The following is a 25,165-nucleotide window of genomic DNA, read 5'->3' as shown; positions in this document are numbered from 1 at the left end:
TTACTTTCCCTCCACCTACCAGGGGCCATTGCTACCCATTGCGCTGGCCAAACGGGCTAGATTTCAATTGGATTGGTGGACTCCCGTGGTATGGACATGGGGATTGTGGTCATGGATGCAGTGTGGTACTTGGCTAACCTCAATTGTTTGTTTGGGGGGGGGGGGGGGGGGGGGGGGCGTGCAAATAGTGGTTCTTCCAATGGAGCCCTCATATGGATTATGTGGGCCACCACTATTACATTTTGTATGCGCGTTCAGCATATTACGTTGGAGGTTGCCTTAATGACCCTATGAACAAATTCTGTAATCCACAATATATTAATAAAGACAAGTAGCTTTTATCTCATGATGCTTTGACGTCTTTACTCTTTAACTCAATGGAAGTTGACTTGGTCCTGAAGTTATAGTTCATGTTTGTTTCATTAAATCAGATTTTACATCTCTTGTGAATTGCATAATAGTTGTAAGTTGAAAAATAGATCTTTTTCATGTATTAATGAAGCAATCCATTCTGAAATATTAATAATCATTTGAAATTTTTGACAGCTGTAAATCTTTTATGCATGAAGCTCATTCATAGATTGGAATGTCATCCAATGGATCCTGGATGTACTAGCAGGATTGTGAATTCCATTTAGGGTTTAATTCCCATTGCTAGAGCTTCTTGCAAACCATTTTTTCATACTATGATTTCAAATTCTCAGGCTGTTTCAGCCGTATCTCTTGGACCTTCAGTGGATTCTAAAGAGTCACAGTTGCACCATGGTCTGTTGGCTGAATTTTCAGATGTATTTCCATCTGAGTTACCTTATAGTTTCCCACCTCAGCTGAGTGTGGACCATAAGATTGAGCTTCTACCTAGAGCCTAGCCGGTTTTAAACAACTATACAGACCGTGTCTCAAAGAGGATGAGATTGTTGGGCAATTGTCTAAAGATGTTCATATGAGACATATTCGAGCCAGTAAATCTGAAGCGACAGTTATTTTGGTGGGTAAAAAGGAGAGTACAATGCATATGTGTGTGGATTGTAAAGGTCTCAATAAGGTGACCATCAAAAATAAATACCCTTTGACCATCCTATTTCATTGAGCTTGATCTACATACCATTAAATCCATATTAGGGAGGAGTATATCTCTAAGTTGATGTTTCGTACACGTTACAGACATTATCAGATTTTGGTGTCACCATTTAGCGTGAATGCACCCGCCTACTTTTCAACAAATAATGAGTGATATATTTCATCTATATCTAGGAAAGTTTGTCATCGCATTTCTTGATTAAATACTGGCATACAGACGTAGTTTGTCTGACCATACAGAACATCTGGAAGAAGTAGTCCTTTGAAGAGAGGTGATATATGTGAAGATGACTAAGTGTGAGCTCTTCAAAATGGAACTGTTATATCTTGGCAACATCAGCTCTGTTGACAGTATTTGTATTGGTTCTAAGGAGGTCACGATTTTCACGAAACTGATATCCTTTCTAGTATTCACTGAGTTTTTCTAGATTTTGATCCATGCATATGCATGCATTGGGCTACCCCCCTCTAATCTTTTAAGGGAGGAGAAAAAGAAACGCCTTACAAGCAGATAGGCCCTTTGTGTGGACGGATGCTCTAGATGCATGCCTTGAGGCATCCATGCTGCATATAGTGGATCACATAAAACCATTTGTGGTTGAAACGGATGCCAGCAACCATACTATTGGTGCATCCTTGTTCGAAGAGGTTCAACCCATTGCGTTTATCAATCAAAATCTCACTCCATCACAAGCCAAATATTCTATGTATGAAAAGGAACTTTTTTATGTAGTTCATGCATTGAAGAAGTGAAAGAAATATTTATAAGGATCTATGGAGAACACAGCATTTCAATACTTTTGTACTGCTTCAGACTTGCATGGTCATAGGGCTAGATGGTGTGAGCTTATACAAGGTTTTGATTTTGAAGGGTCACTAATGTGGTAGCCGATGCCTTAAGTCACATCGGTTTTGTGACCTTTATTAGTTTCCCTGAGATCTGGACTGCCTCTTCCTATCCTTTAAAGGCTTATGTGAGCATGATCATTATTTCAGCCATGTATGGCAACAGGGTCCATGTTGGGGCATGCCCAAATGAACCAGGTGATTCAAATTTGAGGAGGAAAGAAATCCGAGATCAATATTCCATTCAAAATGGTTTTTTTGTTTCGAAAGGGTAAAGTCTGCATACCAGATGTCAAGGACACAAGGAATAAAGTTCTCTTTGAGTGTCATGACACCCCTTGTGCCGGACATCTTGGCGTCCAAGAAATGTTGTCTCAGCAGGATTTTATTGGCCAAAGATGCAAACTGATGTCGAACGATATGTTCGAGAGTGTCCACAATGCTAAGACAATGAAGTGGAACCCTTGAGACAAGGAGGCTGGTTGCATCATTGGAAATCCCAAATAAGAAATGGGAAAGCATTTCCATGGATTTTATTGTTGGCCTATCCTGCAAACTAGGCATGGACATGACGCCATATGGGTGGTCAATGCATAAACTAACCAAGATGGCCAAGTTTTTATTCCAACCATGACAACAATTTTTGCTCCACAACTAGCACACATGGTGGTGGAGCAATAGTTTAGTATTTATGGGCTTCTGGTTGATATTGCAACTAATAGTGAGCTCAAGTTCATGAGCTGCTGCTCCTCTCCGTGAGCTACTGCCCCCCCCTCTCCCTCTCTCAGCCAGCCCCCTCTCCCTCTCCCTCTCCCTCGCTGCCCCCCCCTCTCCCCCCCTCGCTGCTCCTCCTCTCCCTCCCCTCTCGCCAGCCCCCTCTCCCTCCTCCCTCACCCTCCCTCTCCCCTTCCACCACTCATGAGCTGCTGCTCCTCCCCGTGAGCTACTGCCCCCCCCTCTCCCTCTCTCAGCCAGCCCCCTCTCCCTCTCCCTCTCCCTCGCTGCCCCCCCCTCTCCCCCCCTCGCTGCTCCTCCTCTCCCTCCCCTCTCGCCAGGCCCCCCTCCCTCCTCCCTCACCCTCCCTCTCCCCTTCCTCCCTCCCCGCCCTCCCTCTCCCCCCTCCCGCTACCCCCTACCTCTCCCTCCCCGCCCAACCTCTCCCTCCCCACCCAACCCCCCCGCCCCCCTTCTCCTCCCCCGTCCCCTCCCCCGTCACCCCTCTCCCTCACCAGCCCCCCCCCCACTGCCCTCCTCCCCGCTGCCCCTTTCTCCTCTCCCCTCCCCCGCTGCCCCCCTCCCCGCTGCCCCCTTCTCCTCCGCCCTCCCTCTCCCCCGCCAGCCCCCCCGCCCCCTTCTCCTCCCCCGCCCCCCTCCCTCGCCCTCCCTCTCCCCCCCCCGCTGCTCTCCCCCTCCCCGCTGCCCCCTTCTCCTCCGCCCTCCCTCTCCCCCGCCAGCCCCCCCGCCCCCTTCTCCTCCCCCGCCCCCCTCCCTCCCCCACGCTCTCCCCCCCCGCTGCTCTCCCCCCAAGGTGTGTCACGATCTGTGACGTATTCCTTTCTCTATTTCTAGACTTATGGATGGTTTGATGAATGGACACTTGTGGAAGGGTATGCCCTTTCGACGGGACACTTCTTAATGAGGCACAACCCTTCACAAGAGACATCCTAATGAAGAGACATTCCTATTGTAATGTACCCTCTCATCAAGGGTCACACCCTTCACAAGGGGTACACACCTCTTCATGCACATACCCTTTGGAGTACACACCTTTTCATGTGTGACTCTTCACTCTCTATATAAGAGAGGCCCAATTGTATGGATGACACAACATCCACCCTACAGACATTCAAGCAATACAATTATTCCTTGTTCTCTCCTATCTCAGTCTCCTTTCTGTTCCTTAGCACATTTCTAAATATAGTAAATCTAGGATTTCTTACAGTGGTATCAGAGCAAAATTCGCTCCTGCCTGTAGGAAATGCCCCCACCTTCTAGCGCTGATCTGATACATTTTTGCCACTAGAAGGACATCCGTGCACATTGTGCATGGAAGAGATGGAGAGGATGAGCGTAAAATTTTTAAACGCCTACCCGGCCTAAAGTCATCCTGGCCTCTCCATCTCCCTCACATCACAAGTTGATGTGAATGGACACGACCAAAATCGTGTCTTTTCAGGTGCTTGGGCTGTCCCAAAACCAAGGGACGCACCTTTTCCACCATGGGACACACCTTTTGGTGACGAGTCTCGACTCCTCACTCATGGGACATACCCCATCGTGGACAAAAGGACATACCTATTCACAAAAAACTGCTACGTACGGAATTTTCTGCCAGCCCTGCGCAGCACCTGCGTCAACCGTACGGATTTCCGTACCAGCCTGCGCCAGCCATACGGCCAGCCACCAGCCTGCGCCAGCCCCGCCATTTCTTCCTGCGCAATCCACCGTACAGTCCGTAGGGTACCTCCCGCCAGTCTGCCGTACCGTCCGTACGGTCCGCCAGCCTGCACCGTACAGTCTGCGCAGCCCTGCATCAGCCCTGCGCTATACTGCACGACCAGCCCCCCCTGCGATATCATTGGCCTCGCCAGCCCCCCCCCTCCTGTGCAGTCCTTGCCAGCCAAGCCCTGCCTTTTCCTGCACAGTCCAGCCTTGGGAACTGCCTTGTGCTTCGCCATTGCCAGCCTGCAGCCCCCCCCCTTGTTTCACCATCCTTGTCCTGCCAAATCAGCACTAGTTGTAGCCTCCTCGCGCGATGAAGACCGCCTGTTAACAGCCCGGACCAGACAAGCCTCGATCTCTCCTCGCAAACCACTGCAACATGGATCTCCGGACAGCGATTTGCAGCCTTCTTCTACGCAATAACTTGGCAGATTAAAGTATTGCCAGGTGGAGTCTTTCCAATCTGCTTTTTAAGGATTCTCTTTAACAAATTACAGCAAATGAAAGAATCCACATTAAAGCATGGAAACCCCTGGTAATTCACCCGGCATTTCAAGGACACCTCAGGCATCAGCTACCACACAATATCGTGTTCAAATTGCACAGCCAGCCCATTTTGGAGCCTTTGCATCTTGGGTCTTCTGTGTCACGTGCCCTCCTAGTGACTTGGACCACATCCTCTACCTTCTGCGTGAGGCACCTCAGTTACATTATTTCCTCAGCACAGTACAGGTTGTGTTCCACGAGACACGAAGATATCCGGAACACGATATTCCTCAGGAGTTTGCTGTTCATTTTTGGAGAGAATTTTACCCTTCACCTTCGGCATCTCCAGGGTACTCTCCACCTCCTTCAGCTCCCAGATTTCCTCCTCTACAGGTTGTACCTTCTCCAAGTCAGTATTTACACTCTGAAGGCACTCCCTCTCCTGGATATCCTCCACTTCCGACAGCAGCTCCTTACCCTTTTTCAGATCCGTGGACTCTGCTACCTACCCCTGTCCTATCCCGAGCAGTAACACCACTTTCAGCATCACCAGTGTTACCTCAGACAGGACCTCCCTTACCAGATTTCCACGGGTGGTTCCATCCTGCCTCGCCTGCCCCCTCCAACATGAGCAACCTCAGGGAGCAGCCCGAACCCTCTTCCAGGAATGGTACAAACTAGAGCGCAAGTTCGCGCTTTTCTCACAAGGATCTCCGACATGTCGCACCGCTCGCGTGAAGCCTCTCCAGAGATTAAAGAATCAAGTCCCAAAAAGACCCCTGAAGTCAACGTCCAAGGAGAATCACTATTGCAACTTCAAATATCTCAGCTTCAGGACAGCATCTCCGACTTGGTTCAAAAAGTTCAACAACTTTAAGATTCTCGAAGTCCCGCACATACAGAGGATGACGTGACGCAACCAGACGACGATGCGGACTCTTTCCCACCAGAGGTAGAAAACACTGAACTACGTGCCCTCTACCGATTACTTCAAGCTTCCAAAACTAAAAGACTTGACGTCAAACTTCCGGAAGCCTACACTGGTCAACGTAATCGCCGAACAGTTGACCAATGGCTCGCTAAAATGCGCATGTATTTTGACACTGTTGACCTCACTGAAGGCAAAAAGATCGCCTTGGCAACCTCCCTTCTGAAGGATACAGCATTTCTATGGTGGCAAAGACGCTTAAAGGACGGAAAAAGTGTGTTAACATGGGAACGTTTTGAACACGTGCTCCGTAAGCAATTTGTACCTGCCAATGCGGACTTCCAAGCACGTTCAAAACTCTGACAGTTGGAGCAAACGGGTTCCCTGTCTTCCTATATCTCTCAATTCACCACATTGGTGCTGGAGATTGATGGTTTAACTAAGGATGATCGCCTTCATGCTTTCATCTCAAGCCTAAATCCCTCGTTACGCATTGATGTTCTTAAAGCAAACATCACCACCACAGATGGCGCTATTGCTTATGCAGAGCACATTACAGATTTCCTAAACACAGGGAAGCAGAGTGCTAATCGCACACAGAACTCTCCTATGGCCAAAGGTGCTCGCCCTCAAGATAACACCAGGTTTCAAAAAAACTTCGGTAATCAAGGTCAGCGACAGTCTCAAGATCCCCAGAAGCCTCAGAAATCATTTGCTGGATTCCAACAAAAGCACTCCCCCAAGGATCGTGTTTCTTCTTCTTCACAAAGTCATTACCGACATCCCCAACATAAAGGTGCGGCCACTGACAAGAAGAACAGCTCCAGCACAAAAGGACTTTGTACCATCTGTACAGGCGACCATAGATGGTTCGATTGTCCCAAGCGACCAAAGCAAAATTCTAATATGGAACCTAGCACTTCCCAAAAAGAAGATGCTACCTCAGCACAAGACAAGAAAGGCAAAGCTGTTTGAATGGCGAATACCATCCACCTGAGCCTTGCCAGCAACCCCGAACCTTCCCTGGCTACTCAAGTACTTTGTGTTCAAGGATCGATTCGTGGAACAACGGTCACTATCCTCATCGACAGTGGCTGTTCTCATAATTTCCTAGCCAGTTTTGTGGTCGATAAACTTCGGTTGACCACCAGTCCTAGTCTCATGGACTATCAGATTGAACTCGCAAATGGAACAACTTTCTTGTGCAACACCAGGATCAAAAACTTGTCTTTTCACATCCAACATTATACGGACAAGTTGAACTTCGACATTATGCCTCTTTCTCGGTACGATGTCATACTTGGACAACAGTGGCTTTACGACTATGATCCATCAATCAGTTTTCGCAGCCATACTATCCACTTTGTCCACCAGGGAAAACTAATTGAGCTAACTAGTTCTAGGGACTCTCCTTCAACCCCAGTTGCCTCTGCCCTACAAGTAAAGAAGTGGGTTCGTAAACGCCAAGTAAAGACTTCACTTCTGTTGGTTACGGCAGTAGAGGAGACACCAACAAAGGATCCTCCTGAATACCTCAACCAACCTTTTTTCCAGCCCTACCTGGATCTTTTTCCACAGGAATTGCCAAAGCAATTACCACCTCGACGACCAGTGGATCACCCAATTGAACTTATTCCCGGCAGTAATCCACTGTCGAAACCTCCTTATCGGGTTTCTTACACTCAAAATGAAGAAATCCAAAGACAGGTCACCGAACTACTCGACAAAGGTCACATTCGGCCCAGTCGCAGCCCTTTCGGATCTCCTGTACTACTTGTGGAAAAAAAGAACAAGTCAATGCGCCTCTGCATCGACTACGGAGCCCTCAACAAGCTCACTATCAAAAACAAGTATCCATTGCCTCGCATTGATGACCTCTTCGATCAACTTCTACATGCAACACAATTCTCCAAGATTGATCTTCGTTCAGGTTATCATCAAATTCGGCACAAGCCAGACATAGCCAAACTCTTTATACAACACATCTTCCGACACCATGGATTACCCAAGAATATCATATCCGACAGAGATCCTAAGTTTACCAGTCACTTCTGGATTTCACTGTTCGAATCTTTGGGTACAACTCTACTGTTCAGTTCAACCTACCACCCAGAATCAGATGGCCAGACTGAAAGAGTCAACCAAGTTCTGGAAGAAATGCTTCGACATTATGTTCAGTCACGCCTCGCAGCCTGGGAAGAGTATCTACCACTCCTTGAGTTTGCTTATAATAACTCTTTCCATAGTGCCATCAGCATGACTCCATTCCAAGCAGCTTATGGACACACTCCGATTGTACCAACAAATTTTGTACTTCAACATCGAGTGGCCCTAGCTGATCAACTGGTTCAAGAAATGCAAGACATTCTACTACAAGTCAGGGATCATATGCGAAAAGCGCAAGAGCGGTATCAACAGTCTGCCAACAAACATAGACGTCACCTGAAATTTAACACTGGTGACATGGTGCTATTATTTGTAGCCCCACATCGCTATAAGACGGTTAAGTCTGTGTTTCCTAAGTTGCGACCCAGATACTATGGACCTTTCCGGATCGTCAAGAAAAATTCACCTTTAAGTTACAAATTGGAATTACCACCATCATGGGGTAAAATCCATCCAACATTTCATATTTCTTGGCTAAAGACGTACATTCCAAGCGATGAAGCAGTTCCTCCTGCAGGTGATTATGTCCCAGAAATCGAAGACGATTATGTTCTCCTTATTCCTGAGCATATTCTGGACCATCGACAGCAAGAGACTCGACATCGACTTATCACGGAATTCCTTGTTCTTTGGCGAGATCTGGACGACTCCGACGCTACTTGGCAGTGTGATGAAGATTACAGCAGTACCCTGATCTTTTACAGCAGTATTTTCAGAATCTACCATGATATTTTCTACATCAGTTCATTATCTCCACCAGGGTCTTCTTTTGAGTGGGAGGGGATGTCACGATCTGTGACGTATTCCTTTCTCTATTTCTAGAGTTATGGATGGTTTGATGAATGGACACTTGTGGAAGGGTATGCCCTTTCGACGGGACACTTGCCCTTTCGACGAGACACTTCTTAACGAGGCACAACCCTTCACAAGAGACATCCTAATGAAGAGACATTCCTATTGTAATGTACCCTCTCATCAAGGGTCACACCCTTCACAAGGGGTACACACCTCTTCATGCACATACCCTTTGGAGTACACACCTTTTCATGTGTGACTCTTCACTTTCTATATAAGAGAGGCCCAATTGTATGGATGACACAACATCCACCCTACAGACATTCAAGCAATACAATTATTCCTTGTTCTCTGCTATCTCAGTCTCCTTTCTGTTCCTTAGCACATTTCTAAATATAGTAAATCTACGATTTCTTACAAGGTGACCCCCCCTCTCGAAAAAAAAAAAAAGGAGTTATATTTTTATTTTTAAAAAAAAACCTCCTCCCTCTCCCTCCCGGCCCCCTTCCTTCCTATCTCAGCTCCCCACGCCTCCCCCTCAGCCTACCTCCGTCTCCCCTCTCTCCTCCCCTCTCTTTCTCCTTCTTCTTGCCCCTCTCTTTCCCTTCCCTTCCCCTCTCTCCTACCCTCTCTTTCTCCTTCTTCCTGCGCCCGCGTTCAAGGCGTCCTGGGCAGTAGTTTCACGGACGGAGCTTTTTCAGTGTTGGAATCGGCCTTTTCACATCGATTGGCGAATGGATCCCCATTCAGCCAATCTCCGTCCACCTCCACCGGCCGCGAGAACCGTCATTTTTTCAGAAGACGAGCTGCAGCAGCTCAAGAAAGATGTGGAATTAGAGGGCTCCACATCACTTTTCGCCCGCATCTTTGGGTCACACCCTTCCAGATCACAGGCTAGAGACTGGATGCTAGCGGCGTTACCAGGAGACCTCGCCCCTCACCTCACGGATATTCGAATTTTGGGACGTGGATTCTTCCAAGTGGTTTTCGACTCCCACGAGTCCACAGCCCTTGTTCTCAAAGCTAATCCCCTGGCTTTGGGTTCGAGAGGATCTTTCTTTTGCCCTACACCTTGGGCTTTGATCCGGTCGAGGAGGACAGGCAAGTCACATCACTGTTCATTAGGTTTCCTGGTCTTCCTCACGTCTACCATCCACTGCTTGCCACTATCGGAGCCACATTCGGAGTGGTCATGGAGATCCCCTCCCTTCCTAGCATGCCTTCTTCCTTGGCAGAGGCAGTCAGTGTAGACGGGGTGCCTCATGTTAGGGTCATTGTCTCTGACCCTAACATCTCAGATGACCACATTATGCTTCAGCGTCCAGATGGCTCTCTCTTTCGACAGAGAGTCGAGATTTCAGGTAGACAGGACCAGTGCAGGATTTGCAGGACCCTTGGGCACTTTGCTAGAGACTGCCCAAGGAAGAGAAAAAGACCAAAGAGGTCTTCTGGTGCGGCTCCTTCACGTACTACCACGACTGCACCTCCCCAGCACCCTGTATCACGCACTCCAGGACCACCAAGAGCAACAGGGCGCCCTGCTTCACGCACCCCAGGACCACCAGGGGCAACAGGGCGCCCAATGCCCGCAGCACACCCAGTACCACGATGGAGAGCTATCAGAGCGGCTCCCTTACCTCAGGAGGAGACTTTTAATCCTGTTCAGACAGACGCATTCCAGACTCCAGAGGTGGATGTTGCTGCAGCCAAAGACACTACAGTTCCACATCAGGAGGGGCCTTTAGATCCACCAGCCCCAGTCACTTTGGTCTCTGACCCCTTGGTTTCTGACCACGAGGGGACTATAGGTACTTCTTCCCCGCAGACTCTTCCTGCCACAGTCAGGACAACCGAGAAAGTGCAGGCGCAGATGAGGGCTCCTGATTCCTCTTCACCCCAGCCACAGGCCTCCTCAACCCCCAGCTCCAGTTCTGCTGATAGAGGCCCGGCAGGTCCTTCCCCTCCATCTTCCACAAGTGCAGGTCTTCTTCGCACTCCTCGGCCTGACTTGCTTATCAGGAATTCTTTTTCGGCACTGGCAAATTCGGCGACTTTCATGGATGATGAGGAGTTTGTGCCCTCTACCTTAGGGGTCCCGGTCATTGGGATTCCTTCTAACAGGGCCTCGCTTTCAGCAGGTGTGGGGATCCTTTCACCTGTTGAGTTTCCTGCCCTCAGCAGGAGTGTTTCGGCCAAGGGGAAGCTGGTCTCCTCTACTAGGTCGGGTAAACCTTTCCATCCAGCATCCTCCTGTCGATGAGGATAGTCAGCTGGAACATAGAGGGCCTAGGCGGAGTTCCACACCATCGCCATAGGCAGCTGATCTGGAATCAACTTCATCCAGGCGTCACTGGAGGTGCTATTGATATCCTTTTTATCCAAGAACACAAGCTGGATGCCAGTGATTGCTCTAAGTCTGGCAAACTGCTTTCAGGACATACCTTCTGGTCGCCTGCTATGGGCATAAGGGGAGGTACTTGCATTTCGGTCTCTCTTTCTATTCTCCCCTTGGTTGCTGGTCATGGTATTATCTCCCCTTCTAGAGCTCAATGGATCATTATTTTGATTGGAGGGTGTAAGATTGGTCTTCTCAATCTTTATGCTCCCAACAACAGAGGGGAGCGGATCTCCTTTTGGAAGGAGTTACTCTCTTGGGCCCCCATTGCAGATTCTTGGATCATTGGTGGTGACTTCAACATGGTTGAGTTGCCTTCAGACAAAAAGGGAGGCAGACAGGGTGGAATTCATTCTTTGGAGAGGGCAGCCTGGGATGCCTTTCTCTTTCAGTTCAGTGGCAGAGACACTTGGTTGGATGATGCCTTTCATATTATGCCACAGTCACTCCTGTACTCTTGGTCAAACAAGAGAATACACATGCCCATTCACGCACGGATTGATAGATTTTATGTAGATGATTGGGCACTTGACAAAGGAGGATCTGTATGCATTTCTACTGGGGTTTCCACCTCAGATCATTTTCCAGTGGTGTTGCAGATTCTTGAGCCTCATCGGAGAGGACGCTCTGCCAGTGTTAGGATTCCGGATCCTTTTTATGCAGAGGAGAGCCTCACGGAGGATATTTTACATATTTGGGTTTCTCACATACAGGGTGGAGCTGTCCATCCATCTCAGGTAGCTGCAGCCTTATCCGGAATTAGTGACTATTATCATTCAATCGCTGATTCTAGGAGACGTGAGATTCTCAGATGTGAGATTGGTATACGCCAGTAGTTAGCGTCCCTTCAAAAGGAAGAGCAGAAGAGGCCCACAGATGCTTGGATTCAGGAGCGCCTTGCTGCAGCAAGGGCTCATTTACAGACATTGTTGGATCAGAGAGCAGAGTATGCCTTTCATGCATGGGAATCCTTTTGGATTCAGATGGGTGGCATGGTCAACAAACACTTTTTCTCTACTCATGGGCCCAGACATAGTAGAGATAGTGTTTCGCAACTTGTTGACTCAGACGAGGTGTTACATTCAGATCCTAATGCTGTCATTGTTGGAGATAAGTGCACACTAAGTGTACTATTTCCCTAGTCTAGATTTGTCTAGTCTAGTCTAGTCTTTGTGTCTTGAGTGTGTGCCATGTGGCACCTCTACAATTATCCCATAAGCACTCTAGCTCTATGTCTTGTACTTTGGCCCATATATTCATGGGTCACATCATTGCAATCTATCTAGCTTGTGTCTTGTCTACACTCTTCTCAAGGTACTTCTTTGTCTTTCAATCTTGTTATTATTTTACTTCTAGTTTTCTAGTTTCTAGTTCTTGCTTTTATATTCCTACATGGTATCAGCGCCATGTAGATCCCTCTTCTCTCTCCTCAGTCTGTTGTAGCCATAGCTGCACCTCTCCCAGCTATCCTCTGCTTCTACCCCGATCTCGTGAGCTGAAGGAGCCGCCTCTTCTCAGATTTCTGCCCCGCTCAGCTGGTCGCCATCATCTCCGAAACGGGCTGCTCCTGTCTGCCCTGCCACTCTCTACACCACCGCTTCTCTCTGCCAGATCTGCGCGCCAGATCTACACGCCATTGCGCTGCCAGATCTGCTGCGCTCAATGCGTGCGCCATTGCTGCGCAGTTCCGCTCTCTGCCAGATCTGCATGCTCACCTCTTTCAACAGGCTGCACCTCTCCAGCTGCTGTTCGTGATCTGCGCCATCTTCTCCCTTGATGCTCAAGCTCAAGGTCTTGCTGCTGCGAACCACAGAGATTTCCTGAGAGCTGCCCACGTCTTCCCTACGGCATTGCTTTGGAGCTCGCGCTGCCTGCACCTCCTAGACCGCGGCCCTTTCTGCGCCTCTGCCTCTGCCTGGGATTAAGGTACTGTGCATTGCCTCTTTCAGTTTGCTTAGCAGTCTTTTTTGCTGGTTCCTCATGCTTTGATGGGCTGTCACATGCTATGGCCTTGACAAGTGGTGAGCGAGCCGCCTTCTTGGATCTCTTCTTTCATTCATTTCTGCAATCTTGTAAGGGAATAGACACTACCCTTGCATCTTAGCAAGAGGTAAGACCTTCCCACATGGCCTCTTCTACTCATTCTCTCATGTCTATCGACAAATTCAATGGGTCCAACTTTCATACTTGGCAAATCAAAATCAAGTGCCATCTTATGAAAGGTCTTTGGGACGTTGTTCACCGTGCTGCTCCCGAAGATTCCGACATTCTTGGCATTTGTTTGCACAATCTGAGCCAAGTTTTCAGTCAGTTGAGTCAAAGCAGTCACTGCACTTGCAAGCTGTGCATTCAACATAGTAGCATCATCTGACACCACTGTTGAGCTGACTTGTAGCTTCATGTGTGGCCTACTCAAAAGGCATTTGTTGTGCTCCCTGTAGCTGTACACTAGCTGGATCATTAAGGCTTTCCCGCCTTCTCCTTTGAGGAGTTGTGGAGCTCTCTTGCTCATGGGTACTCACCATGTTTATGGCTGTAATATTCAGCTGTCAAAGTGTGCAGCAAAGATATCCTTCCACCAAACTACCGAGGCCCACCTCTTAAGGAAGAGTGTGTGGTGTCCCAGCAACGGAACCAATGAAACCGTCCTCTAATCACTCAAAGGGCAGTGAAACTAAACCTTTAATCACTTCAGCACTTATTTACAGCTCACAAAGCATATATCACAACCATTAACCATTGCATGATAACCATTTGGCATTTACCCATTTGTTCACAAACAAAACCACTAAAAAAGGGATGGAGGCTACAATGCCCCTGCTCAACAAACATAGACAAGTGCACCCGATTGGCCCCAAACACCGTGGCGCCCCTTTAGGTATTTCTTTATATTTCACGGTACAAGTTGCATCTGGGAGACCTTTCCTACAACTGAGCACGCAGCCCCAATTCATTGAGCCTTCGCAAGGCTTTCAAGCATAGAACACCATCACATAAGTGCACTTAACCCATATGCTCAATCCAAAGGCATTCTCTTTTCCAAGTGCAGTTCCATTGGCTGTCCAGATGCAATCACACTGCATCCCAGTTGCGCTCTCTTTGACTCGTTTCAAGATGGCATTCACAAAGCTTTTCAAAGCTCCAAAATAAAATCAACAAAGTACCCAACCAAAGAATGACTCATGTAGCACTCCTTGGACACCTGTGAACCAAGAAAGAGTCGGCACACGAGGCCAACCAATAGCTTATGGCAAAAAGAAATTGCAGCAGCAAAATCACAAACTCACCAAGCCCTGAAAACTCAAACCAAGTCCTCAATCGTCAAGAGGACATAGTAGCCAATGCCCAATTGCATTCTCAGCCAAAGAGGAGTGCAAAGGCATGAAGAAAGAGCATTTACAAGAGCCAACCAACAAGAATTCCACTGAAAAAATGTGAAAAGAAACACTTCTGTCGCAAAGAAGTGGGAGTTCTTGGGCTCAAAAGAAGCGTGCTTCAGAGAGGAATGCATTGAGAAGGTTTTGGAGAAGTTTCATCACCGGAAAGTCCTCCAAAACTGAGAAAAACCAGTCAACTAGTGCGTGGGACCACTCGAAATTCAACAGAAAGCTGTAGCTTTGCAAGAGGAGAGGCCCAGGAGGCTGTAGAAGCAAAAAGGTCCAAAAAAAGCCACTTTTGCAAATTCGACCAGCAAAAGAAGTGCTCAGCTCTGCCCGTTCTACCAAACGCACGAAGGGAAAAGCATATCACTGCGAAGGGGAGGCAGAGGGGAAGCCATCCGGCCAAAAGGAAGTCGAGGAATCCAAACGGGTGAGGAGTTATAAAGAAAAACGGAATTCAGCTGAAGGAGGCTGAAAAACCAGTCCAAAATCTTAACAAAGGGAGAAGATGAGAGAGAAAACCACACATGTGAAATTTAGAAGGCCCAGGAAGGTCCAGGAATGGCAAAGGAGCATGTAGAAGGCACTAGAGCCACCTGGAACTCTAAGGGGGCCACTGAAGATACATGGCCCTCTAGGGGGCCCATTAAAAATGCCACGTCATCATTTTTCAACAACCACTCTTTTAATTCCTTGGAATGCCTTTGGGCCTAGGGATTAATTACGCTTATGTGCTAGGCACCATGCCGCGTTTAATTACACATTATTAAGCCCACCCTTAGACTTTTAAAACCAAAGTTGTCACAGTCTTGTAGTTACATTAAAGTACTTAGAATTTCACACCCCCGTGACATGACTTGTGCAAATAATTATGCCAAAGGCTATGCACAGAAGAAGGGCATAGATTATGAGGAGACTTTTGCTCCTACATCCCGGATGCCCACGATAAGGTCAGTTATTGCCATGGCTGCAAATTATGTTTGGAATGTCCATCAGTTGGACATAAAAATAGCTTTCCTTAATGGGGACTTGCAGGAAGAGGTTTATGTCAAACAACATCCTGGATTTGTAATTTCTGGCAATGCACTTCGTTTGCAAGCTAAACAAAGCTTTATATGGGCTAAAACAAGCTCCATGTGCATGGTATGCAAAGATTGATGCATTCCTAGCAAGTAAGGGGTTACATAATAGTCCCATGGAAAGCACCCTCTACATCAAGAAGGATGGGGGGGATATTCTGGTCATCATTCTTTATGTAGATGACATGCTGCTCACAAGGTCAAATGAGGACATAATTGCAGATTTCAAAGCTAAGTTGAAAGCTGAATTTGACATGACAGATTTGGGTATGTTAAATTTTTATTTAGGGATCCAATTTATACAAGACAAGCTTGGCATCGTTAATCCAAGTATGTGCAGAAGCTCTTGGATAGGTTCAACATGCATGATTGCAAGCCTATAGCCACTCCCATTGAGTCGAGGCTGAAGCTTACTATGTATGATGCAGGTGAATCAGTGGATGTCACACTTTATAGCTAGGCTGTTGGATGCCTCATTTATTTGTGCAATACTAAGGCCATTATTCAGTATGCAGTATCTCAGGTGAGCACGTATATGCACAGCCCAAAGACAACAGATTGGCAGGCTGTAAAAGGCATCTTCCGTTATTTGCAAGGCACAAAGTCTTATGGCTTGATGTTTCCCAGGGGGGGTGACTTGCAGATGCATGATAACAATGATTTAGATTGGGCTGGAGACTATGATACCAGGTAGTCCACTAGTGGTAATTGTTTCTTTTTGGGCAAAGCTTGCATTTCTTGGCTGAGCAAGAAGCAATCTACAGTGGCTACTTCCTCATGTGAAGCTGAATACAGGGTAGCTTTCACAACGACATTTGAATGTGTTTGGCTGCGAGTTTTGTTCGTTGATCTTCGTCTCATATTGGAGGGTCCTTCTCCAATTCTCACTAATAGTCAGAGTGCTATAGCAGTCGCAAAGAATCCTGTGTTTCACGCTCGCACGAAGCACATTGAGGTTCATTATCATTATGTCAGAGAGAAGTTGCAGGCACGGTAGATCAGTATGATCGACGTGTCAACACATAACAATGTTGCAGACATCTTTACCAAAGCACTTCCACATGAGAAGTTTGAGGCATTTCGCAGTGCTTTAAACTTCTCTCCTTTTGGTGATTGATCACTACCTTGTACATCACATTGACACTGCAGAGGGGTGTTAGAATTATTATCATATTCTAGGCAGTGGCCAATGTATTGTAATAAGTAGGTTAGGGGCACTTTTCCCTCTATGAGGTTTTTCCCCCTAACCACAATCTAATCCCTAACTACGGTTAGTGGATAAGATAGGGTTTTGTCACTTAGACAAAGCCCCTCACTTCTCTTTTGTACTCACTTCATTTCATTCCACTATTCAGTACACTTACATTTGCACACTCTCACTCTTGCTCATTGCTCTCATTGTGCTATCACATAGGAGGAAGGGGATTTACTTTTGTATTTAGGAGGGTGCTTTTGTCTCCTAAGTCATAGTGTATACCCAAGGTGTTTATCGAGTTGTACTCCTCTTCTACTGTTGGTCATATCAGTAACATCAAGACTTCTAAAGGAATTGAAGACAGTTTCAACTATGGAGGGAAGATAGAGGATATCCCAAAGTCGACAAGCAAGAATGTATTTTATTCCTTTGCTCCCCATTGCATTTTGAGGATATGATGGTACATACGTGGTTGATGTGAGACTCACTAACTATGCCTGTTTTATACCTCATGAAACTACATGTACAACATCCCTAGGGCGCAAAAAATTTCATGACATATATATTTCAAATTACAAGGTTTGCCTCAGGAAACAGTTTGTGATAGGGACATGAAGTCTGCCTCTCATTTCTGGATAGCATTCATAGATGCCTTGGGGACAAAGATGTGTTTCAATACCTCCTACCATCCTGAAATTGATGGCCAAAGAGTGGGTGAAACAATTCCTTGATGCTACCTTAGACACTTTGTGGGTGATCAAAGGAAATGGGTGCACCCTGCTTCATTTTGTGGAACTAGAAATAACATCATCAGACATTCTTACTTCCATGCACTCTAGGGACATCATTCTACCTAACCTATCACTCTTGATTTGATCTATATCAGAATTCCAGCTGTGGTTGATCGAAAGGATGTCTCAAAGGCTAACCAAGATCATATGAAGGTTGCACAAGAGAAGTAAAAGTATTCGAGGGGGACGGGGTTCGGTAGAAGGAGATTGTATGTATCTTAGAGTTACGCCTCACTAACATTCATACTTCAAGAAGACTATAAGTCAATAAATAGATCCAAATTTTAGTACTTGAGAAAACTGGGAAACTATCTTATAAGTTGGACCTACCTCCTCCAACAAAGATGCACAACGTAATCCATATTAACATGTTAAAGGAAGCTTGTGGGAAAGAAGGTATCACATACTATTGAGCTACCCGCTCTCAATGAAGATGGACACTTGATCTTCAGCCTGAAAAGTCATTGGGAGTTTTGTGGGTTGGTGTAGGGAGGGCAGTAGTGCATGGAACCAACAATTAATAACATGTTCAAATGGAATGGGCTAGCAACCCACCTGGTCCACCTGCCCCCTGCCACTTCAACAACTTCAACCCTCACTCCAGAAATAGACCCAAAAAAATTGCAGACCTCAAAGCTTGTTGTAGTTCATTACATGGATTGTAGAATTCTGGAATTGAAATGATGGCAACCACAATCGAGCTTAATTCCCACAATTAAGACATTTCAGCAATGATTGTTTATGCACAGCATTCATCATGCAAAGAAACCCAAGGCATCTAGAAAATCCTGCCCTTACCAAAATTTGGAACAGGAAGTGGCTCCCTGCACGCGTCCTGCGTGCCTGGTTGCACCAATGTGCTACAAGGGTGTGAAAAGGTATCTCTGCAAAAAAATCAAAAGGTTGAGCACACAGGAGGCATCACTCAAGATTGGATCCTCTGTTAAGAATTCTCATTTGCCAAAAATGTCAACACTCATGAGGCAGATTATATCGGAGATATAGAATAAATGTTCATGTAAGCCCCATAGTAATGAATAAGCAAGCTTATATTGCATAATGGAATGATGCAAAGCAAAAAACTGCTTGTTAATTCCATCTTGCAAAAGCAACGTATTAGATTTATCTCAATGGCAGACCTTACAGCCCACATGCCATAAGGCAAAGCAACATCAGATCAACAAGCACAAATCCAGACATGGACCCAACTAGTGCATGGAACAATAGTGGATTCATTAAAACTACTTCCATTTCTACAGTACCTTAAAAAAAATCCACCAATGGAAATATGAGCCATCGTTTTTGTTAAGTCCACATTTGTTGCACTTGACTGCACATAAATAGTCAACCATATTAGGAGTATTACCCTTGCATATCGGAAAACTAAGCATATGCTATGCCAAAGGAAGACATCCTGTCATGAAAATTCAGTTCAACAGTAATGACGATGGAAAAAGTAGTACCCTCATGTACTGCAAACTTTGCAACAGGATCTCCAACTGAAAGTCTTCACATAACAAATCAAGCAAACAGAAATTCAGTTCATCCTGATGAATGACATAGAGCTATGAAAGAAAATGTCATATATTTGGTGACTGGAAAACTCGACCTGCATCTTTGATGCAGAGAAAAATGTGATCGACAGTCACCCCTACCATAGACCGCCCTGCAGCTTCTGCTGCTGACTATAAACACACCAGGTAATTAAAAAGATAACAGCATCCTGACAGCTTTTCAATAGCATATACAAACAATGTCAGACTACTTTTGAGATATTCCCAACCTGTAGAGATCTTGGGCCCACATCCCCTCTATTCATGCAGACATAGATACCAGTCATAAAGCGCAGAAGAGCTCTCAAACCTGTCAGAGAATAGATCGCATAAGAAAGTATAGACGTATCAGTGCGGAAGAAATGCAGAAGATCTCTTATATATTATCTTTTCTATGATTCAGACATACACTAAAACATTAGAGAAGAGTGTACTACATAAAAACCTAGTCAAGCTTAAGAAATGCCACCTGGCTCACTCAAAGCAGAGCATACAGCCTCTGGCAAATGCACTTGTACCTCAAGTCCAAGTGGGTTGTTTTGTTCTGTTCTGTGCATTGTTATCTGAATAACCAGCTGAAACCAAGTTACTAAATTGAACCACCTTCTGGTAATTATTGCATTCAATTGTGCACCCTTTGAGAATCTTGATGAAGAGGCTTCTTACATGAGCTTTCCCAGAGATATTGTCCAAAAAACGTTCTCCACCAAAAAAAAGCCTCTTTGCACCATCATCATCATGCTTAGAGTGTTTCACGTTAGAGCTCGTTAAATGCTCATCACTGAACATATCTGGATGAGGAAGTAGATCCACTGATAGAGACTCCCACTCCAATGTCTGTAATTAAATGGACATGACACAGCGTATGGCACAACATAACAAATTGCATGTATTAAATTGAAAAGGTGGTGAAATTGAAGTAAGGGATGTATAGAATATGTCTAGCATTGTCTGGAAAGTAAAGCTAATTTTTTTAACAGGCATTGCATTTAACAGACCTTAAAGACATAGATGCATTTCTTGTTGCTCGAGAATTCACGTGCCTCTTTCAAATTTACCACCTGATCATCCCACTCCTCAATATCTTATCAAGTATATCAAAACTTAACACTTCACAAATTGCAGCTTCACCAAAAGCTCCAAAATACCTGCCACTCTTCATTTGTAGTGTACAACAGCAAATTACGAATGGTTAGGGCAGCAAGGGGGGGGGTCCTGCTTTCACAATGCAAAGAAAAAAAGGTGAGATGATGGCTCACTATAATGCAAGAAAAGGGAGACATCAAAACCACCAGAGGCAAGGATAGGATTGAACAAACGTTCTACAAAAGACAAACTCATTTACCAGGAAGCACCCTCATGACCAGCAGCACCACCACGTGTTTCCAACATGAGGTTCACTGTCCCCACTTGTAAAGTCATTCCATCAGCAATCTGTAAGACCATGAGATATTCAACTCCATGAATCAAAATCAAATATAAAAAGGACAAGTTCACTGATGAGCATGACCACTCTTCCCATTAGTTTTGATAAATACGTAGAAAGTATTAATAAATGTGAATTTAAAAAAAAGGACAAATATCATAAATAACTATGTACAATACATGGACAGTTTTATCATGACTTATGTGGCACTTATACTAAGACTTGTGTGGCATTTTACTCCATACTTTGCTTTCGTATGTATCATGAGTTGCACATTCCATCCTCGCACAAGTCAAAAAATGCATGCATTGTCCGCTTTTATGCATATAGTGATTTCTTATTGGCTGGCCTTCATCCATTCTCACACCTCTCCCCCCTTCAGTCTTTTGAAGACTTTTAATAATTTTCTTTTTTTATTTCTCTCATTCCCCATTTGTTAGCATGAATCTCTACCTCCTCTAGTTTGTTGCATCCTCCCATCCTATTTCCTCTAGTGCTCTTCTTCCCTTTCTGCCTATGCTCTATCAGTAGACTTTCCATGAAATTTGAAAATGAAAATATTCAACTTTAATACAAAGCTAAAGGCCTAACAATCTGGCCCAATTATGGGCCATCACAACTATTTGGGACAGCATTGGATATACAAATTAGTGTGCTTGTAGAGTCATGTGGTTCAAGAGCATAACTTCCAATAGCAATGCTCCTACAAACCCTTAGAGGAGGCAAAAGAGAAATGGATATGTTGTTGTTTTGCTGACTTCAAGGACAAAGTTAATTCAGTGAATTTTTCATCCATGTTGTGGCTTCCTGATATTGCAATGAACTCTTTCTATCTTGAGTGATGTGTTGCCCTATCAGCTAGATTGTCTTAGACTGTTCGTTTGGGAGAGACTAAAATAAAATTATGTAGTCTTCATAAGCACTTGTAAGTTGAATGAACAAGCATTCGCCTTTAGCCTTTCACATCCAGAGTGCTGACAGAAACTCAGTACAAAGACCTTTGTATAAATGAATATGTGGACCAATGCTGCCAGTAATAAAGATATCACCCACACTTAAGGTATGTACATCTATTATGGCATATCATGCCCTGTGTGCCTGCTTTAAACCATAAAGAGCTTTTTTGGTTTGCACACAAGCTGCTCTCTCCCTTTCTGCACAAAGGCCTCAGGCTGTTGACAGCACATAGACTTCCCCAGATAACCATTCAAAAATGCTGATTTCACATCCATCTAAAAGATTGGCCAGCTTTTGTGCTGCAATAGAGCAAACTGTTTTGATGGTACTGAGTTTTGCTAGAGGTGCAAAGGTTTGACATGTTTGTAACCCTTTTCGACAAGCTTTTCTTTGTATTTCTATATTTTACCATCAGAATCCCTAATGATCCTCTTAACCCCATTTAGTGCCTATTACTGATATACCATGTGGTAACTCACATAACTCCCATGTTTGATTATTCATGATGAATCTATTCAGACTCATGGCATCCTGCCATTCCTGGCTTTTGACAGCTTTTGTAAAAGACACACGTTCTTGCCCGTCCATTGTATCTCTCATGTCCCAAAAGGCCTATCAGACTGGGTTGAAAGCACGATCGGAGTAAAGCAGGAATGCCCTCTCTCACCGAGTCTCTTCGGGCTCTACATTGATGAGATTACATCTTTCATAGACCGCCTAGGAGGCGAGGGAGCACCACTAGCAAACTTGATGATACAGATTCTACTATATGCGGATGACATGGTCCTCCTGTCATCTTCGGCAGAGGGAGGCTGACACTAGAGTCCTCCATAGGACTATCTGAGAGTGGGGCAGGTACAGCATGGTTTGCACGCATTGGTTTGCTAGTCACAGCATTCAGATGGATCGGCTGCCCCCATTTCAGTATAGCATGGATGCACCGCCCGAGTCGATCCCACGAGATGAGATTAACCCCATCATACAGTTAGATCTCCTCCAGCGCCACACATCTCGCACTTGGGGGGGGGGGGACCAGGAGTTCCCCACCAAGACCCAGCTCTACTATGGCCACTTTCTAAGAGTATCGAAAGATGGGCTCATCATCAGACCTCAGTATCTCGAGGACAGGGGAGTCTACGAGTCTCGTCCCATCAGCTGAGGATCGAGACAGGGAGAGTTGCACGCATACCCAAAGAGCAACGGACTTGCAAGTTGTGCACGACGGGGGCGGTCGAGACAGAGGAGCACTTTCTATGTGTCTGCCCAACCTACTATGAGATCCGAGGGCGCTACCACTGCCTTTTTGAGGAGGGGTACGGCTTTGGCCCACTCTCACGATGACTGATCCACTTCCACGACCAGGTCTGTACCTAATGGAGATGCGACGACACAAGGAGATACTACTACGACATATCAGAGAGCAAGAGGATGGGACCACCCCACCACAGGGTACTGAGGTAGACCGAGCGCAGAGGCAGGTCACAAATTTCTATGCATTTGACTTGGCCCCAGGGCACTCTGGGATAGAGGAGGAGGAGCTAGCCAACAAGAGAGATATATGGATCAGTGGAGGGAGCCAACACAGCACTACCAGACGAGGGACACAGAGACCATACACAACGCGACAGGCAACCAGAGCACACACGATCGAGGTTCGACCTATTTCAGCTCTCCTTAGGGGAGATCGACCGAGGCGAGGCATCACCCTTAACATAGCCCATCGGATCCAAAGATCGAGGAGACCATGTCCTCCACCACCACGGGAGACATCCCGACAAATGCATATATGTGAGCTCTTTGCATCTCATCAAAGAGCTATCATGGAGCCTAGATACGTGGAGCTGGTTCATGCACTTGGGACTCTGGCTCTGAGCACTTGATATCTTCATGCCACTCTCATGCTATTTTGCTACTTTACATTTTCCAATTGAGATGGTCTCTCCAACCTATAGGACAGATGGTTTCAATGTCACTCGCTTGGATATCCAAGACTTGGTCCCTCCCTCTTGCCAGCCACCTCTGCTCTCTCCCAAGAGAGACTGCATCTAGGAGATGGTGGCCAGCATTACAGCCTGGAATAGCTCGATAGGCGCTGCAGTATTGCTTTTGTGCGCGTGTGCGTGCGTGTGTGCATGCGTTGTTAGAATTATAGATATGATTCAGCAGTGACCAATGTAATATAATAAGCCACTTTTCCCTCTTTAAGAGGTTTTTCCCCCTAGCCGCAGTTAGTTCACTAACTATGGTTAGTGACTACTAAGGTTTTGTCACTAGGACAAAACCTTATCTCTCACTCATTGAGTTGTACTCTTCACACTCTTCTATTGCAACTCAGCTTTCAGCTTCCAAGCTTTCAGCTCTCACTCTCTTGCTCTCTCTCACTCTCCATTCTCACATTTGGTATCAGAGCATTAGATCCAGCTCCCTACGACTTCCCCGTTGAGCTCCAGCTGCAACTCAGCTTCGCTGCTACACCTCGTCCGTACAGTCCGTACGACTGTGTGAAATCTGTACCTTCGTACCATACCTTGCCTGCTCATCCGTACAGCGCATACCGTACCTGCTCGTCCGTACACCCGCATACCGTACTTGCTCGCCGTACATCACGTACCGTACCTGCTCGCCGTACAGCACGTACCGTACCTGTTCGTCGTACAGTGCCGTACCAACAGCCGTACAGATCGCTGTATTTCGTACTTCCGTACAGCACGGAGTACCTCCGTACAGTACCTCCGTACAGCACGTATTGTCAGCCATACAATACTTCTGTACTGCCAACCGTACAGTACTTCCGTACTGTCAGCCGTACTGAACCTGCTTCCGTACAACAGGTAGTCCTTTGATTTCGTACAGGAGAACAAGCAGGTGATCTTTGGCAGGCAAATTTTGCAGATAGCCATTGTTTGGCTCAGTCTTTGGGAGTACATTTGGGGCATTTTGATGGTTGCTGACATTGCAATCGAATTGCAGGATCTACTTCACAAATTTGGGGTATTTTCAAGTTCACAGTTACTTGCAAAGCAAACATTGCAAATAGATCTGCAAATTTGGTCTAAAATTTGGGGCTTTTGTTCAGAAATTGCAAATTTGGGGCTTTTAGTGAATTTGCCCCTTTCTGATTGCAATTTCAAGCTCGAAATTTGGGGCTTTCAGTTTTGCAGTACAATTTCTAGAAAAAATTTGGGGATTTTGTGATTACACTGCAATTTTGCAGTAAAATTTGGGGCTTTTGCAGACAGAGCGCAATTCTTGCAACATTTGGGGCTTTTGATCAATTTTTCCCTTTCCGGTTGCAATTTCAGGCCTATTTTGGGGCTTTTGTGTTGGGAGAGCAATTTCTAAAGTTTTCAGTTCATACTGCCTTTCTTGGAGTGTTTTGCAGCACTTTTGGCAGATTCTGGAGAGTTTTTGATGCTTGGACAGATTTCTGACAGTGCAAGTACAGCTGAGTTGCATTTACAGCCCGTGCTTGGCTGTGTTTTTTGGGAGTTGTGCATTTCATTCCCAGTAAGGGAATTCAGTTTTGTATCTGCTTCAATCTCTTTCTCAGATATGGCCCGTCAAAATCAGAATGACTTCCAGTTCGGTGGTCTTTCACAGGAAGACAAGTTGGATGGTACCAACTACTCCCTCTGGAGTTTCATGG

The 25,165-nt window shown here is 45.9% G+C and overlaps 1 protein-coding gene across 3 annotated transcripts in view; it reads right to left on the bottom strand.

Annotated features, from left to right (window-relative positions):
• The window catches only part of LOC147894356 (amino-terminal region of chorein), a 99,000-nt gene that overhangs the window by 13,538 nt on the left and 60,297 nt on the right, over positions 1-25,165 (bottom strand). For all 3 annotated transcript variants that reach the window (XM_087384449.1, XM_087384452.1, XM_087384450.1), the window contains 10 exons: positions 20,482-20,570; positions 20,285-20,351; positions 20,135-20,197; positions 19,803-19,973; positions 19,606-19,699; positions 19,367-19,446; positions 19,193-19,268; positions 19,047-19,090; positions 18,846-18,913; positions 18,382-18,467 (listed from right to left, as the gene is read on the bottom strand). In XM_087384449.1, the coding sequence (XP_087240575.1) occupies positions 18,382-18,467; positions 18,846-18,913; positions 19,047-19,090; positions 19,193-19,268; positions 19,367-19,446; positions 19,606-19,699; positions 19,803-19,973; positions 20,135-20,197; positions 20,285-20,351; positions 20,482-20,570 (838 nt within the window). The remainder of the gene's footprint in view (positions 1-18,381; positions 18,468-18,845; positions 18,914-19,046; positions 19,091-19,192; positions 19,269-19,366; positions 19,447-19,605; positions 19,700-19,802; positions 19,974-20,134; positions 20,198-20,284; positions 20,352-20,481; positions 20,571-25,165) is intronic.

Source organism: Dipteris shenzhenensis, chromosome 14 (assembly GCF_047967505.1).
Source record: "Dipteris shenzhenensis isolate YYH24624 ecotype China chromosome 14, Dip_SZ_1.0, whole genome shotgun sequence".
Lineage (NCBI taxonomy): Eukaryota > Viridiplantae > Streptophyta > Polypodiopsida > Gleicheniales > Dipteridaceae > Dipteris > Dipteris shenzhenensis.
The sequence above is the reverse complement of the archived record's forward strand: the minus strand, read 5'-3'. Positions and strand labels throughout refer to the sequence as shown.